General features: G+C 25.8%; 1 protein-coding gene across 1 annotated transcript; it reads left to right on the top strand.

Annotated features, from left to right (window-relative positions):
- The first annotated feature begins 17630 nt into the window (after positions 1-17630).
- On the top strand, positions 17631-18609 carry LOC136079405 (uncharacterized). The gene is made up of 2 exons (XM_065795141.1): positions 17631-17850; positions 17924-18609. Exons 1-2 carry the CDS (start codon positions 17631-17633, stop codon positions 18607-18609), a joined length of 906 nt encoding a protein of 301 aa, XP_065651213.1.
- The last annotated feature ends 154 nt before the right edge of the window (positions 18610-18763 follow it).

The following is an 18763-nucleotide window of genomic DNA, read 5'->3' as shown; positions in this document are numbered from 1 at the left end:
AGAAACTACAAAAAAGATCTCGTATCCAAATGTAAGTCTAATCTAAAACTTTTGTACTCATATTTAAATGCTCAAAATCAAAAAAAATCTAAAATCAAATCAATATAACTCCATTATGGCAAAGTTACGTTTGACCAGCAACAAATTACAAAACGGCTAAACGAACACTTCTATTCAGTATTCATAAAAAATTTTTCGAATATCAAACATTCACTCCTGATTTTAAAATCAAGAACATCAAACATCTGCTTATTCAATCAATCTTTTCTCTCGATTTCGATGATTGATGCGCAACTACAAAATCTTGACTCACTTCTTCTTCCAATCTTTGTTTATACCCTTTAAAATGGTACTCTTCCCATCTCTTGTAAATCAGCCAAAATTGCTCCAATTTTCAAAAAAGGAGACAAACAAATAGCTTCACATTATCGACCGATCTCAATCACATCTGTACCTTGCAAGAATATCGAACGCATAATTAAAGCAGTAATGATGAAACACCTTATCGATAACAATCTTCTCAACTCGGCACAGCACGGCTTTATTCCAAAAAAATCATGCTCAACAAATTTAATAGAATCAATTGACATTATCTCACCAGCATTAAACGAAGATAATGTAGCCGATGTTATATTCTTAGATTTTGCGAAAGCCTTTGATCTTGTCCACCATGACTCTCTTCTGCTTAAACTCAGTGCGTTTGGTTTTAAAGATCAGTTGCTTGCTTGGCTATAATCTTTTTTAACTGGTAAACGACAGAGAGTAGTCATAGGTTCAAACTTGTAAAAATGGAAAGAGCTAAAAAGTCCATCAAGGCTCTGTATTGGGCCCACTGCTTTTTATTATATTTGTCAGTGTCAAACTCTTTGCAGACGACTGTAAATTAATAGAAATTATCAAAAGTTTGAACGATCGAATGACGCTACAAAATGATTTAAATTGCTGATTTGTCAAAAAATGGAAATTAAAGCTGCATTATGTAAAATGCAAATCAATGGTAATCAAGAAATCATCAGCAACACCAAAAGTTCCTATATATGATAATACAATACTTAACGACAATGGGTCTCTTTGCTATTTGCTAGTAAAAACTTTATCTGAACGAGAACTTGGTGTGCAATTTATAGTTAACCTGAATTGGAAAGATCATTTGAAACTTGTTTCAACAAGAGCAAATTTCGTGCTTGGGTCTCTAAGGTGGTCATTTAAAACATAAAATATAGAAACAATTTTAATACTTTATTCATCTTTTGTCCGCCCTCCTCTAGAGTATGCTTCCTCAGCTCGGAACCCTTACCACAAATTAGACATCAAACTAATTAAAAAGGTCCAAAGACGAGCTACAAAGCTGGTCCCTGAACTAAAGAACATGACATACCAAAAGAGACTAGCAAAAATTAGTTTAACAACATATTTATATAAATGTATATATACATATATATATATATATATAAATATATATATATATATATATATATACATATATATATATATATATATATATATATATATATATATATATATATATATTTATTTATATATATGTATATATATATATATATATATATATATATATATATATATATATATATTTAAATATAAATAAATATATATATATATATATATATATATATATATATATATATATATATATATATATATATATATATTTATATAAATATATAAACATATTTATATATATATATATTTATGTATATATATATAAATATATATACATATATATATATATATACATACTTATATATATCAATATATATATATATATATATATATATATATATATATATATATATATATATATTTATATATATATATATATATATATATATATATATATATATATATTTATATATATATATCTATATATATATATATCTATATATATATATTTATGTATGTACACATATATATATATATATATATATATATATATTACATATGTATATGTATATATATATATATATATATATATATATATATATATATATATATATATATATATACGTATATATATTTATTTATATATATGTATATATATATATATAAATATATATATATATATATATATATATATATATATATATATATTTATATAAATATATAAACATATTTATATATATATATATATTTATGTATATATATATAAATATATATATACATAAATATATATATATATATATATATATATATATATATATATATATATATATATATATATATATCAATATATATATATATATATATATATATATATATATATATATACATTTATATAAATATATATATATATATTTATATATATATATATATTTATATATATATCTATATATATATATTTATGTATGTACACATATATATATATATATATATATATATATATATATATATATATATATATATATATATATACATTTATATAAATATATATATATATATTTATATATATATATATATTTATATATATATATCTATATATATATATATTTATGTATGTACACATATATATATGTATATATATATATATATATATATGCATATATATATTTATATATATATATAAATATATTTATATATATATATATATATATATATATATATATATATATATATATATCTATATATATATATATTTGTATATACATATATATATGCACATATATATATGTATATATATATATATATATATATATATATATATATATATATATATATATATATATATATATATATATATATATATATGTATAATATGTATGTATGTATATGTATATATGTATGTATACACTTACATACACTTGAATATGTGAATACTTAACTTACTTCTATTAACTTTGTGTTCTTCAAAATGTCTTTTGCATACATGTAAAGATTCACTGGCAATTTGTTTTCTTATAGCTGAATCAATCAAACGATCTTTTGTGATACTCTCTTGATTTTTCTTCAGACTATAATGTTATAACAAAGAACTATCGAACATTAGCTATACCATGCGAATAACGAGAAGTAGTGCAACCATATATTAAACATTTTTCTCCAGGCATTGTTTTTTTTTTACTTGTTTACTTAAACTCTTTATAAAAAATTATTTGTTTTGCACCTTAAAGTAGGCTGGGTTCAAAAACCTAACATCAATGCAAAAACCATTGTTCCAATGGCCGCGTTTCCAGAATATTCATTCTTATGACTATTGGTTGTAACTCTACGAGTTATGACCGCATCTTTTAACGCCCATTTGTAAAACCCACTGTGCAATATGAGCTATGGAAAAAAACCACGGTTCACCCATGGAAATTCAATGAAATTTCAATTTCCATGGGAAAGCCATGTTTTTTGTATAGAACTCTTTGAGGTTTCCATGGAATTCTATGGAATACCCATGAAATTCTTTGGAATATTTCCGTAAAGGACATGTTTTTGCTATTCATAACAATTGTGGTATACATTCTTTTAACACATTCCATATCAAGACACAATATTGAAATATCCTTTTTAATTATTGAAACAATCTAAGTAAAAATTTAAAGATAAAGTTATTTGTAAGAAAAATATTTCACTACAAAAACAACTAAAAAATCTAAACATATTTTAAATAGATTTTATGCCATAAATTAGTGTACCAAATATATTAATAAAAATCTATATATAGCAGTTGATAGGTGCGTGTTTGAGAAGAAATTTTTTAAATGATAAAAATAATTAATGATAAAAACACATAAAATGAACCTAATGTTGATTAAAACTCTTGCAAATATAAAAAAAAATTATCTTTTTAATATCATAATAAAGAGTTCCATTAAAGAAAGCGAGTGACGTTTCTGTTACTTTTCTGCAGACAATACAAAGACACACGAAGAAAGAACTAACTTATTAACTTTTATCAACAAATTAACTTATATTAACAAAATAAAAACAAACAAAAATACATATTTTAACTCAAATAATAGTGGATAGTGCTTCTACTTCTTCCTCCGCTTTTACCTCTTTTACAAAACTACTAAAGAAATTGGCTAACTGATGGGCGATTCTCGTGTTACGACTCTGATACAAATATTTTCCAATATAAGGGGCCATAAAAATAGTTTACTACAGATATGTAAAATATATATTGCAATTACTATAGTAGGAAACGTGTGTGATATAAAATAATATTTCTCTAAATAATATGTTTATTGCACATACTAGTAAAAAAACTAATTACTTGGGTTAGGTGTGTGACGCGTACAAAAAAATATATTTGAATATTTAACTTTGATTAAATTTTTCTGCTAATTGGCAATGATTAGTTTATTGATTTTTTTTCATGTTACAGAAAACATGTTGATGTTTATAAAAAATACTTTTATTTTTCATAATTTCACCAACTTCATAAAAATAAATGATAAACTTTAGTGGCGTGAGTGACAAATTATGTTAAGTGTGTGACACAGTACAAACTTTTAATAATTTAATCAATTTAAAACAAGTTTTAAATTAAAAACCTAATGAATGTCTATTTCTATTAAAGTCGGAGCCTCCCATTTTAAGTGTAACAGGAAAAGTAAACAACTCAGGTATATCTTTCTATAAAAAACCTAAATAATTTAAAAAAAAAACTCCAAATAGAACGATGGGACAACGTTTATTTATCAACTGATCCTAATATTGCTTTTGATAATTTCTCAAGTACATTTCAAAATATCTTTGATAATATATGCCCAAAAATAACTACAGAAATAAAAAACAAAGGATATAAGAATCCATGGATGACAATAACTTTAATTAAAGCATCAAAAAGAAAACAAAAACTTTACGAAAAATTTTTAAAATCAAAAAATAAAGATGATGAAAAAATCTACAAAAATTATAAAAAGTTTTTTCAACATAATATAAAAGAAGCAAAAATAAGATATTTTTCTAATCAGCTTGATAAGCATAAATTCGATAAGTGGATATGATGGTATTTCCAGTAATGTAGCTATTTATGCTATGGACAGCATCTGTAAACCATTATTTTATTTAATATCATCTTCATTTGAAAATAGTATATTCCCTGACAAACTTAAATTAGCCAAAATTAATCCCATTCTCAAAAAAGGTGATTACAATAATATTTCTAACTACCGACCTATTTCTCTACTCCCAGTTTTTGCAAAAGTATATAAGAGAGTAATTTATAATAGAGTTAATAAGTACTTTACATTAAACAATTTATTATACAAAAATCAGTTTGAATTTCAAAGCAACTGCTCTACTGAACATGCTATTATTAAACTTGCTGACAAAATATATAAGTCGTTTAATTGTGATGAACTGGTATTAGGAGTTTTTATTGATCTTTCCAAGGCCTTTGATACAGTTGATCACAGTATTTTACTTTCCGAGCTAAAATATTACGGAATTACAGGCTCAACATTTAAGTGGATTCAGAGCTACTTGTCTTACAGAAAGCAATTTGTACTTCAAGAAAAGTCAGGAGCCCTTGATATTACGTGTGGAGTTCCTCAGGGTTCAATCCTAGGTCCATTATTGTTTTTAATATAAATTAACGATATGTATAAAGCTTCCCAAAAAATATCCACTATTATGTATGCTGACGATACAAATTTATTTTTTAATCATCCTGATGCAAAAACTTTGTTTGAAACTATGAATATTGAACTCGAAAATTTCAACCTCTGGTTCATAGCAAATAAATTATCCCTAAATTGTAAAAAAACTAGCTTTACTCTATTTCATAAAAAAAAACAATCAATTAATCTTCCGCTAAAGCTGCCTAAACTGTTTATTAATAAAAATCAAATTAAACGTGACAAATGCACAAAATTTTTCGGAGTACTTTTTGATGAAAATTTGTCATGGAGAAACCATATTGGTCTTCTTGAAACAAAGGTGTCCTCTGTAATAGGTGTTTTGTATAAGTCAAGACCTTTTCTCGATAGTAAATCACGTAATATGCTTTACTTTAGTCTTGTACATAGTCAGCTTTTGTACGCAAATATTGTATGGGCCAGCACCCATAAAACCAAACTGCTAAAATTGCAAAGTCTGCAAAACCATGCATGCAAAGCAATTAATTATTTAAATAGGTTAGTAAACCCGGCCCCAGTGATGAAAAGCATGATGGTTCTAGATATTGAGAAACTTAACACATTACAGATATTAATTTTTATGTATAAATATAAAAACAATCTTCTACCAAGCGTTTTTTCAGATAACTTTCTTATATCATTTTCTGAAAAATATAATCTGCGTTTAAATACCAGGAACGACTATCGACTAGGAAAAATTAAATCACAGCAGTCAAGTTTTCTAATTACAAACCGAGGTCCATCAATATGGAATCGTTTCCAAAATAAAAATATTAAAGACCTAAAAAGCATTTCATCGTTTAAACAACAAACTAAAATGCATCTCCTTAATTCCTGACATAAATATTATAGTTTACAGTATTTGTTTTCAGATTTTTTTGTATTTTTTCTTTTTATTTATTTTTTCTTTTTTTCTTTTTATGTGTTTTAATTTTATTAAATTTTTTTATTTTTCTTTAAAAATTAAAGTGTTTTTTTATTTTTATTTCAATAGTGACTAAAGGGGCTCTATGAAAAGGTTGTGATGATAAACGCATCATCCTGACCTTCTTTGAGTCCCTGACTGATTATAACATTATATATATATATTATAAATTAAAAAGATTAAAAACGTTTTTTATAAAGGTTTTTTATGTTTACGATGTTATTTATTTTATATGAAAAATTGTAAAATTGTTTAATCAGTGAAATAAAAGTTGAATAAATAAAAAAAAAATAAAAAAAAAAATGTGAAGCCTTGCATAATAAATGTATTGCAACTCAAGGAAAATACTACTTTCTTTTATTGTAATTATAAAGTTTTTGTTGCCAAATAGAAATTACAGATTAACTAATAATTTTTCTGTGAACCCTACAAGGCTTATACTTTTAAAGTATTGTGTTGCAACTTGCCCCGTTCACTGTTGCAACTTGCCTCGATGCGGGATAAGTTGCAACAACTATTTTTTCATTTTTGTTTCACTATTGCGGAATAAATAAGTTTTACATTATATTTATTAATGTTCCATTAATATATCACTAAGATCTATTTTATAACCCTGAAAAAAAAATTTCAAAAATATTAAGGTTTAAAGATAAATGCAGTTTTTTAATTTTGTTGCAACTAGCCCCGGTCTCCCCTATATTTTTACTTTGCTTTTTTTTATACTTCTGCTTTTATGATCTCTACTTTTGTATTCTAATTATATATATATTTTTAAAATAAGTAAAAAAATGTAAGTAAATAATTAAAAAAAAACTTTTTATTTATAACTTATTCTTTTTTATTACAACAACTGCATAAAGTAACTGTATAAAATCTATTTGTAAAGCAGGTTCTTACATTTCATATGCTCTTCTAATAAATCATCTGTATGAAATTTGACGGGTAGATTGTTATCAAGATCTTTTCTCTCATTGTTAACAAGGTCTTTTCTCACATGAAAAACAAGTTTACAAGACTATTATACGAGCAAAATCTAACTTTAGTAGACTCTAGAGTGTTTACATGATATTATTGAAACTGATATAAAAAATGAGTTGCCTCCATAATAGTAGTTTCAAAGTAATGTCGTTATTGGTTTTTTTTTGTTTGTGCAATTGTGCAAAGTTATCCATCATTTTATTTAAAAAAAAACTACTTTCATAAAAATATCATTATTTTTATTAAATATAATGCCAATTTTTTTGAACTAAACCTCAACGGAAACTTTGAAACGGTATAATAACTCAAATATAAATAAGTTCTAAGTATGTAAACAAATTTAGGTATGTGATACAACTTATCGCATTAAAAGCTCCCCCTAATAAACTCTACGCAGGGCGGCTTTTGGGGGTGGCGAGGTCGTGCGCTGCACAAGAGCAGCAAATTGTTTAAGGCGCCAAAAAAGCAAAAAACAGAAAAAATATTACCTGCTTGGCATATACTTAGCAAAATTGTCAGTAAAAGGAGTTTTCAGGAGTGGTATCGCAAATTTGGCACAAGGGTAACAAGAAGACTAAGACCTTTATTGACTTATAATAAAGAAAATGTAAAATATTAAAAAATAGAAAACTATGAAGTAGTTAATTTTTTTTTGCCAAAGTTGAGATTTAATGTAAATTATCAGCTCGATATATTAAAATCAACTAAATACTAAAGAACTGTACGATAAACTTGGATAGATGAGTTTACTAAAACAATATTTGTGTGCATGTAAGTTTCCCTTACTTTTATGATGTTGTGCATTGTAAACTGCCTTGAAAAAAATAATTTTTTATTTAAACCAAAAGACTATAAAGAATAGTTTTTAAATAGCCTGAAGAATATTTTAGGCAAGTTTTTAAAAATATTAGGAAAGATTTAAACATACTTTTAGAAACGAAAAGTGAATTTTTGCGCAAATTAACCAAAGTTTCGATGGTTGATAAAATTTTTGATTTACCGGTTACTGATAACCAGGTAAAATGTTAACTTTTTAGAAAACAAATTTATTATATTTCAATGACAAAATTTATTTGATATACATATATATATATATAAATATATATATATATATATATATATATATATATATATATATATATATATATATATATATATATATATATATATATATATATATATGTATATATATATATGTATATATATATATATATATATATATATATATATATGTATATATATGTATATATATGTATATATATGTATATATATATGTATATATATGTATATATATAGATATATATATATATATATATATATGTATATATATAGATATATATATATATATGTATATAAATAGATATAGATATATATATATATGTATATATATATATATATATATATATATATATATATATATAGCGCCAGGCAATATCTTTGATAGCGGTGTAATTTAATGAACAAGTTAATTCAATTACTAAATAATAAAACGTTCATAATAAGCTTTCTATGCTTTTCTATTGTGTGTAATTGTATTTAATTCGACCAAATGCAAGTTTAATTTGAAGCTTTTAACTGTAGTAGATTGAACAACTTCTGCTGGTAGATTATTCCATCCATCAACAACCCTATTGCTGAAAAAAAATTGCCTTTTCAAACAATTTCAGACCAATTCAGGTTTCATTTGATGTTTTGCTCATCTAATGTTAGATGCAGGACCTGATGATCAAATAGAGTTCATTGTTTGATTTTGTTTAATATTAATTATTTCAATACCTTTAAATATTTTGAATTGCTGGATCAAGTGGACTCTTAGCCTTCTAGTCTCCAAAGTAGTCAAACCCAAAATTTCCAATCTTTTTTCGTACTCAAGATGTCTTAGTTCCAGTATCATTTTGGTTGCTCTTTGTTGAACTTTTTATAGTTCATTGATATCTTTTGTATAATACGGACTACATGCTTGATTGGAAAACTCTAAATTTGGTCTAACATACGTACAATACAGTGTTTTTATTAGATGTTTATCCTCGTACTTGAATGTGTTATTTAGTAGTGAGAGCATACTATTTGCTTCACTAGGTGCATATTTTACTTGTTAGGCCCATTTTAAATCACTTGATTTATAAACACCAATGTCTTTTTTTAGTTTTGACTTTTCAATTTCTACTAATGTATTGGCATTGTTCATAAAATACGAATATTCTTTATTATTTGAACCAAAATATCCTTTCCTAGTTTCCATTTTTCAGACCATTCGTCAAGTTTATTTATATCATTTTGAAACAATTGTGAACCATTTTAAGAAGAAATTGGCGCAATTATTTTATTATCATCAGCATATAAACGATATTCATTAAAAAATTTTTTCTGGTAAATCATTTATAAATACCAGAAAAAAGAGAGAACCTAGAACAGACCCTTATTGTACACCACAAAGTATATCAACCCAATCTGTCACACTTTCACTTACAACCACTCGTTGTTTTCTATTAGCTAAGAAACAGACTATCCACTTAAGAAGTTTACCAGAAATATCAAAGTCAATAACTTGGATAATAACTTTTTATGTAAAACTACCATAAGCTTTTTTAATGTTCGTGTACAATTCATCTACCCAAGTATGCCAAATAGAATTGCAGCGCTATATAAGCCAAGGGTGGTGCAACCAAATACTGAAAACATATGCACAATGAGTAAATTGTATGCAGTACATGTATGTTTGTAAATTTGGGCTTATGTATTGAATACGAGGAATAAAAACAAGTTTTTAGTGTAAAAAACAAGTTTTTTGTCAATAATCGAAATATTTTGAACAGTACTGTATATAATATACATATATATATATATATATATATATATATATATATATATATATATATATATATATATATATATATATATATTATTATTATTATTATTATTATTATTATTATTATTATTATTAATGTATATTTGTAAATGTGTTTATATAGATTATAATCTAAATTGTTTTGGTTTTGTAACTCGATGTAAATTGTAGTAAAATTTGTAAACAGGGAGTTACAGAGGTACACCACCCATGATGTTTGCTTTCGCCCCTATTTCCACCCCTCGTGTGCGCAACTTCTGTTAATGATTTACTGTTTAAAACCCCCTTATAAATAATAAAAACAAAAAAAATCATGCACACGTGAGGGGTGAGAGTAGATATTTCAATTTTGCTAAGTGTTATTTAAAATGGCTTCTTAGCTGTTTTTTTTAAAGTTTCTAACTTGGAATTGATAAAAAGCTAATCCATGAAATAAAAAAATACATTTTCAACTACATTTCAAAATAAAGACTTATAAATTGCTTTTAAATTTTCTTTGCTCAGTTAAGCATTCATTTTATTTATTAAATATTATATTATCTAGTATTTTTAAGTATGTTTACATATTTTGCACAGTTGTTTTTAAATTAAAAAGTTCACAAAAAACAATTTAGTTTAATTCGGAACACACTATGTAGATAGATTCGATTCGTGTTACTTTAATCTCTCGTTCACACTAAATAATAAACGCAAGTAGAAATATGATGATTAGGGATATTCAAATCATGTTTCTGTGGGCATAAATCATCCACTAAATAAAGTTTTGATTTTATATTAAAAATACTTCGAAAATGCTGTCTTTTGCAATAGGTAGTGCATAGAAACTTGTACATTTCACTCTCGCCGAAAGATATTTCATTCAGTAGTTGATGGACATTTAACTTATCTCGAATATCCGACTCAATGAAAAGATAAGGAGGAACACCATTAAAGTTATTTGAAATCGAAAGTTGATGTGAGCAATAAGAACACTTTTTTTTAAGAAAAAAGTTCAAGACTACGTCTTCACCTACTTTTGAGAAGTAAAGATCATTAACAGTTCTAGTTGAACTTCGCATGCACAATTGATTATTGCAAACTACTTGTGACTCAAAAGACTGAATTGGCTTATTGAAATTAATGAAATGCTCCATTTCAGCTCCGAATGTACAGATCGAGTGATTTCATTTTCGTCTTAAGAAACACAAAGCTTGCAAACGTCAAAGAACCAAATACTTTTTTCTTTATTCCAATCATTGGAATGAATAAACCGTATTTAGGAAGCAATTTTTTCTTTGATATCAGAGTTTTTCATATTAATCAATATGTTCTTAGACAGGTTGGTTGAAGTCCAAAGCGCGAGTAAAAAATAATCAATTGTACATGTGTTCAACAATTTAATTGACTTTTTAAAATTTGATTTAATAAGCTCCCCATTTAGGAATATTACTAAAAAACCACGAGTTTTCACTTTATTTTTCGTTAATTTTCAATTTCTTTGGACTGACTACATCCTGCTTATTAGATAGCCAACGCTTTTTATTCTTGATAGATTTATCTTCATCTATGCTTGAATGATCATCAAATGGCTCAGAAGAAGAAACTAAATTAATTTTAGGCTTCTTTTTCAAAAACTTTTTTAATTTTTTTGACTCATAAACTTCATCTTCCGAAGTTTCAATTTGTGTCAACATTGAAGTTTCTGATTTAGCGTTATTAGTAAAAAAAAATGTTAGTAATCCAGCTGGATTTGAAAGCATCTCTAAGTACTTTCCACATGCTAAATAATAAATTACGTTAGCGATATGCGCACAGCAGCCTACAGTTCTCATGCCGGTCTTACAAGTACAGTACCATCCTTTGATTCCAGTTTCATCACTGTACTAGGTAAATATTGCTCGTACACTTTATACTTTGTAGACCCAGAATGATGAGATCTGATAATGAGAGAAAGAACTTTTGATTTCCTATCGATTGAACAATTTCACATATTGCCAATTCATATTTTCCTTTATTGAAATGTTCAGAAATTTAGCTATAGCATTGCCTAAGTTGATATGAGCCCAAAGTGATGTTTTTTATTATTTCTTCAGACAATTTAGGAAAACCAAGTACAAGTGTTGCTTCAATGTTTACAAACAAACTCTTTTTGTTTAGTTTTTTAGTTTTCACCAGCTTTTCCAAACTATTTTCTAAATGAAGCTTTACTTTCATGTTATTAATAGTTTTTTTTTTGTCTTCCTGGTCTGAATAAAGACGCTTGAAAAATCTATTAATAAGGGATACTGCAATTCTGTAGTCGGTGAGGCAAACATTTATTGCGCACTTTATCTAAGGCTCTGAAAGATGTTTTTAGAAATGAGTTTGTAACTTCGATAACCCAACGACACTTGGTAATTGTTCCAGATCGATTAGCTTGTAATGTTGTCAATTATTTTTTACCTTTTTCTGCACATGCAGGCATTTTTGGCTCCAAATTATAAGTATTTTGTAAGTTATCAAGACAGTCTCAAAACCCTCTATCTAGTAATATAATGTCACCAGGATGAAGCAATTTTGTAAGATTTTGATCGCCTAGAAGTACATCATTCATGATTGAAGCATCATTTTTTGTTGCACCGTGAAGTCCAAATACATCGAAAATTTTTCCATTTGATATAGAAAATAAAAAATGTTTAACCAAATGCGTTTTTTTTTGAACGCTGAATGTTTTTCGTTGAAAATAGTTGTTGCTGCCATTTTGACAATAACAGTAAGTTCCGTCGACAACAAATATCAACTGAGATTCTTTAGCATTAAATATTTCTTTGGCCAATTCGCTGTTATTTGCTAACCATTCACTCCTTGTTAAGTGACCTACACCTAAGTTATTAGGGATGAATTCTTTGACAAAAGCATCTCTTGCTTGTGGCAAATATCGAGATACTCCAAAATGAGAGGCAATATCAAAATAATCAGAGACAGTGTATTGATCGAGGCCAGTTTTTTGCCAAAACAGAAAGATGGCTGGAACTTAAGATTTGGATCTAATACTGGTGTTTCTGAGTAAAATCAAATCTCCACTTAGTTTTCAAATTGTTGTCTATTGAATCCAGTAGTTCGCCGGCAAATAAAATCAGGTAGTTTTGAAATATCAAAAAACTTTTAAAATAAACTGCTATGCTGAGCGTAATATTGAAACATCTCTAGTAAAGATTTAACTACTGATGCATTTAGTTTCACATTCTTTTTATCAACAATCAGCTGATTTAAAGCTTAATTGTTTAATAATCCAACTTCGTTTCAAATGCTCTCATTAATCTGATTTCGTTCAAAGCATGTTAATCCAGTATGTATAGGAATTTTTTTTGGACATAAGCGTCAATGATGCCTTGCCCTGAAGAGAATTTGAAATTTTTTAAAGAGTTGTTAATGTGACATACGAAGCAATTGCGATGAGAAGCAGTTGTTCGAGGTATATTCACCAAAATTAGTGTATTTTTTTCGCTCATTCCTTCGCTTTTTTTTAGCTCAATTAATTTTTTTTAAACTCAACTAGAAAACTTTTTGAAGACTTTAGTGATATTTGTTCATTTTGTTCAATAATGGGTGGGCGAGCTGATATTTGATTCGTTTCAAGCGTTTCAGACAGCTCAAGATTCGTTGTTTGAAAATCAAACGACTGAGTCTCTATAAATCTACTTAACGGTGAATTTATTTCTTCATTCTCCTTTCTCCGTGCTCTTTCAATACAGGCAGCACAGCAATGTGTTCCAAGCTCAATGGCATTTTTGTTTTTGTTGATTTTTTCTTGTATTTCATTTAGGAACCTCAACTTCGTTTCTAAAAAAACTCCAGATATTCCACGCTTATTTTTTACTTTATCAAATCTTTTGAAACAACATCAGCATCGATATTCTCTTAAAGTTATTTCACTCGTTATTAGTTTTATTTTGAAAAAAATTAAAACTCATTTCAAACTGTTAATCTTTTCATTTTGGTACTTTCCGATTCTAAACAAACAACTTATATATGCCCGTTGGGAATACAATTTAATAGCATTAAGAGATTATTATAGTCAAATAAGTATTAGAAAATTGCGAAGCTTTTTTTTAATTTTTCCAATTAAATAAGCGGTTAATTAATCGTAATAATTAATTAACTTCTAAATATAATTAATTATAATTAATCGTACGCATTATAGTTGAAATAATAGTGTTTTAGTGATTTAAGAAATTAATTTAAACATAAACCAAAAGGGGCGAAATCTTGATAGTTAGAGGCCTAACCGCTTTAGAGACGAAACACGTAGTTTTATTTTTGTATTCATTGCAAGAATGGTTATAAAAAAAAATATATATATATATATATATATATATATATATATATATATATATATATATATATACAGGCTTTGGAAGGAGTAATTGAGTCCACGAGCTACAAATAGCCCATCTAAACCCGTCTTCGCGGGTTACGCGGGCCGCCCGCCTTAATAGTCTTGCGCGGGCTTTTTTGAAAAATTAAAATTATTAAATTTTGACGTATTTTTTTTTTATTCTAAAATTTTATTTTGTCGATTCTTTATGCCGGGTATAGTGAAAATTTTAATTGTAATAATAAATGTTTTTTTAGCGATAAAAAGACAGAAAAACAACTTGCAAAAAAAAAAAAACGTAACTTTTTTTCTAAACAACTTTCTATAATTAATTTATATTTAATAACTTAGTAATTAATTAAATAATAAATAAAAAACAATGTTCAAATGTTAAAATATAATCAATCGTTCTAAATAAACCAACAATATATAAAAAATCGTTATACATCAAATAGTTGTTTTATGAAAACAAATGATCTTAATTATTTTATTATAAAAGTTCATTTATTTTTCTCCTTCTTTGTGAAAATGTTGAAAATGTCGTCGTTGAAAATGTCGTCGTATATAAAAATTTCTATAATCGTTTATTAACAAGGAAGAAAGTGACAAATCATATAAAAAGACTTTAGTAATTAAACTTTGAATAGTTGTTAACTTGTAGAGTGGAGATAATAGTTTTTCGAAGTTGCAGCTTTTAATTTTTCGCTCAGAATTATTAGAGTGCGCTCTTCTTAGTGAGTTTTTGTTATCATGTTTTTCTTTTGGTTTTGTTTCTCGATTTTTATTCAGACTTTATTCTTTTATTCTCCAGTTTTATCAGTTGTATAATCGGATTCTTGTTGAGTTTATTCCAGATATAATCAAATCAATAACTTACATGCAACGCAAAAAATGGCAGAAAAACAACTTTCGCAACCATCACGCTTCTTTGTTCAAGCATCTTGAGTTTGCTTAAAAAATTTCGCAAAGAACGTAATTTTGCAAGATCTATTTGATTATCAATATATTGTTTTATTAAAATAATGAAATAAAGATAACATTTTTTACTGTGCTTGTTTAGTTGATTCATTTTTCTTGTGGTTTGTAAATTAAATTAAATTTTGAATATTTAACCGTGATATCTCTAAGCTATAAAGACATAGTCACAATTATATTAAAATCTTTTTTATAATAACCTTTTATAAATAAACCTTGAACCAAAAGAGTTCTATTCTTTTACAATTTTTTTTCAACTGTTTAGACAAAAATTTTAGTTATTACTATCGTTTCCCTTCAATTTACTATCATACTTTTTTATAAACTCGTAATTGATTTTATACTCTTTTCTGAAATTTGGAGAAAATGTATGTTATGTTGATGTGATATGTAAGTTAAAATTTGAGGTAGGGGAGAGTGGTACTGAATGGACTTTGTAATGAATGGACCATTTGAAAAATAAGAACTCAACAAGCGGTGAATTGCTTTTTTTTCATTACATATACATTTTATACACTCAAAGTCTCTTTAATATTTTTTGTATAACTTTATTCGTAATAATACATTTATATTTTTATTTTGTATTTTTTTTTACACAAAAGTAACTTTTTATCTTTTCAATTCTCAAATTTTTTCAATTTTCAAATTTTTAAAGTAAAGTTAACTATGGTTAATATTATTATTATAGATATATAGTTTTTACTTTGTATAACATTAGAATGAAGGTTATATTTGCTTTAATTTTATAATTGCTTTAATTTTATGGGTAACATGTGCATTTTGATTAGTGTACTGGATGAACCACCATTGATTGTACTGAATGGACCGGTTCATCTTTCTGTTAGAGTATTTATCGCGCATCAGTATGTTACTTACTAAAATAAAATACAAGATTTTTTTTATTTAACAAAAATGAAAATGTGAACTAGGAAATAAAAAAACAAAGATTTTAGCACACTACTTGTTTACATACCTAGATAATAAGTTTAAATTGTAGTTTATTTCATTATTCAAATAATTTGATATGTCGTAATACTATTACGATATATTAAATTATTTCAGTTGTTATTATTTAACTTCTCAGATTGAATGAAGGATAATTATTACAAATAAGAAGTAAGAATAAGTACAAAAATTGAGTATCAAAATTTTTCAAAATCATCGAGAAACATTACGAATGTAATGAGACTAAATCAAATGTCTAGGTTTCTTGTAACAAAAAATATCTTGTATATCAAATTATCAGTATCTTCTACAATAATATAAAAAATAAAGTAATAAAACCAATAATAAATATTTATTCTTGGTTTAAGTGCAATTGTTTAAATTGCAATATTTAAATATTGCAAATTGCTTGTTCTATTTAAATCACTAAAGTTTGTTAATCATCATATACAAATTATTCTACATTCAAACTTTTATAAAATATAGAATTTTGTCAATGTTATATGTATATATTCTATATAAATATGTATATATATATATAAATATATATATAAATATATATATATATATATATATATATATATATATATATATATATATATATATATATATATATATATATATACTTACATGCATTCATATATATATGTATATATATATGTATGCATGTATACATATATATATATATATATTTTATATATATATATATATATAAGTATTTATATATGCATATATATTTATATATATATATATATATATATATATATATATATATATATATATGTATGTATATATATATATAAATATATATATATATATATATATATATATATATATATATATATATATATATATATATATATATATATATATATATATATATATATATATATACATATATAATAGCACTGATGATTTTTTTTTATAAATGGTTATAAGCAAGTTTTATTTATTTCAGAACGATTATGAGGCATTGTAAAGTAACAGCAGTAAAAGGTGATTGGGATCCCAATTATATGATCCGAGCAGTTGAGAATGTTTTGTCAAAAGCATTATCCGAAAGAAAAGCTGTTGAGATATTTTGAGTCAAACGTTCAAACTCTTAAAAGGAGAATTAAAGAAGCTCTACTATCACCAGACGGTTTAAATAAATTGCAATGTGTTCCATATAATAACAGTTCTATGAAAAAATTTTCAGTATCAGAGGAACACGAGCTGGTTCAATATTGTTTAGTTTCTGCAAAAATGGGATATGGTTTAAGTCCTATTAAGCTAAGAGCACTAATATGCTCTCAAACTTGAGAAGAATTTACCGCATTCCCGTCTAGGTTCTGATAAACCTTGTGAAACAAATAAACATGCTGGTGTAGATTGGTTCGGACCATTTTTAAGGTGTCATCCAGAACTGGTTATAAGAAAATTAGAGACGGCATTTATTGGTCGAATGTCAGCATTCAACAAACATAATATCGAAATATTTTATAATAATCTGCATAACGTTTTGTTTAAATACAAGTTTTCACTGAATGATATATGGAATGTTGATGAGACTGGTGTTACTACTGTACAAGTGCCAGAGCATGTTTTAGCAAAGAGAGGAGAGCGGCAAGTTGCGTCTGTTACAAGTGCAGAACGAGGTATCTTGGTAACAATGTGCAATGCAGTAAATGAAAGTGGATCATTAATAACACCATTCTACATTTTTCTACGTGTTCATTTTAAAGATTATTTTCCTCCAAATTCAATTCCTGGTTCTGTTGGCTCTGCCAACAAATCTGGGTGGATGGTGGAATCAACGTTTATGGAGTTGTTTAATCATTTTATAAAAAGTGTTCAACCATCTAAGGCAAACCCTGTGGTATTGATACTAGATAATCATGAGACACATATGTCGATTAACTTCATTGACTTAGCATCAGATAATGGTGCAATTGTTTTGACAATCCCACCCCATACATCACACAAACTGCAACCACTAGATATAGTAGTTTATGGACCATTCAAATGCCATTAAAATCGTAAAATTGATAGCTGGTTGGTATCACATCCAGGAAAAACAATATATAGTCTCAATATATGACATTGCAGAAATTTCTAGAAAGGCTTGGGCAAAAGTATCGATGCTAGTTAACATCATTAGTGGTTTTTCAGCATCTGGTATAAGTCCA

The sequence above is a fragment of the Hydra vulgaris genome, chromosome 04 (genome assembly GCF_038396675.1).
Source record: "Hydra vulgaris chromosome 04, alternate assembly HydraT2T_AEP".
Lineage (NCBI taxonomy): Eukaryota > Metazoa > Cnidaria > Hydrozoa > Anthoathecata > Hydridae > Hydra > Hydra vulgaris.
Note: the sequence above shows the minus strand (reverse complement) of the source record. Positions and strands in the feature narration are given on the sequence as shown.

What these genes read in the sequence shown, in the direction of transcription:
- LOC136079405 (XM_065795141.1), top strand. Translation starts at nt 17,631, where the DNA reads ATGTTTTGTCAAAAGCATTATCCGAAAGAAAAGCTGTTGAGATATTTT. An exon ending in TTCTGCAAAAATGGGATATG is followed by an intron (nt 17,851 to 17,923) that starts GTTTAAGTCCTA and finishes ATTCCCGTCTAG; the next exon opens with GTTCTGATAAACCTTGTGAA.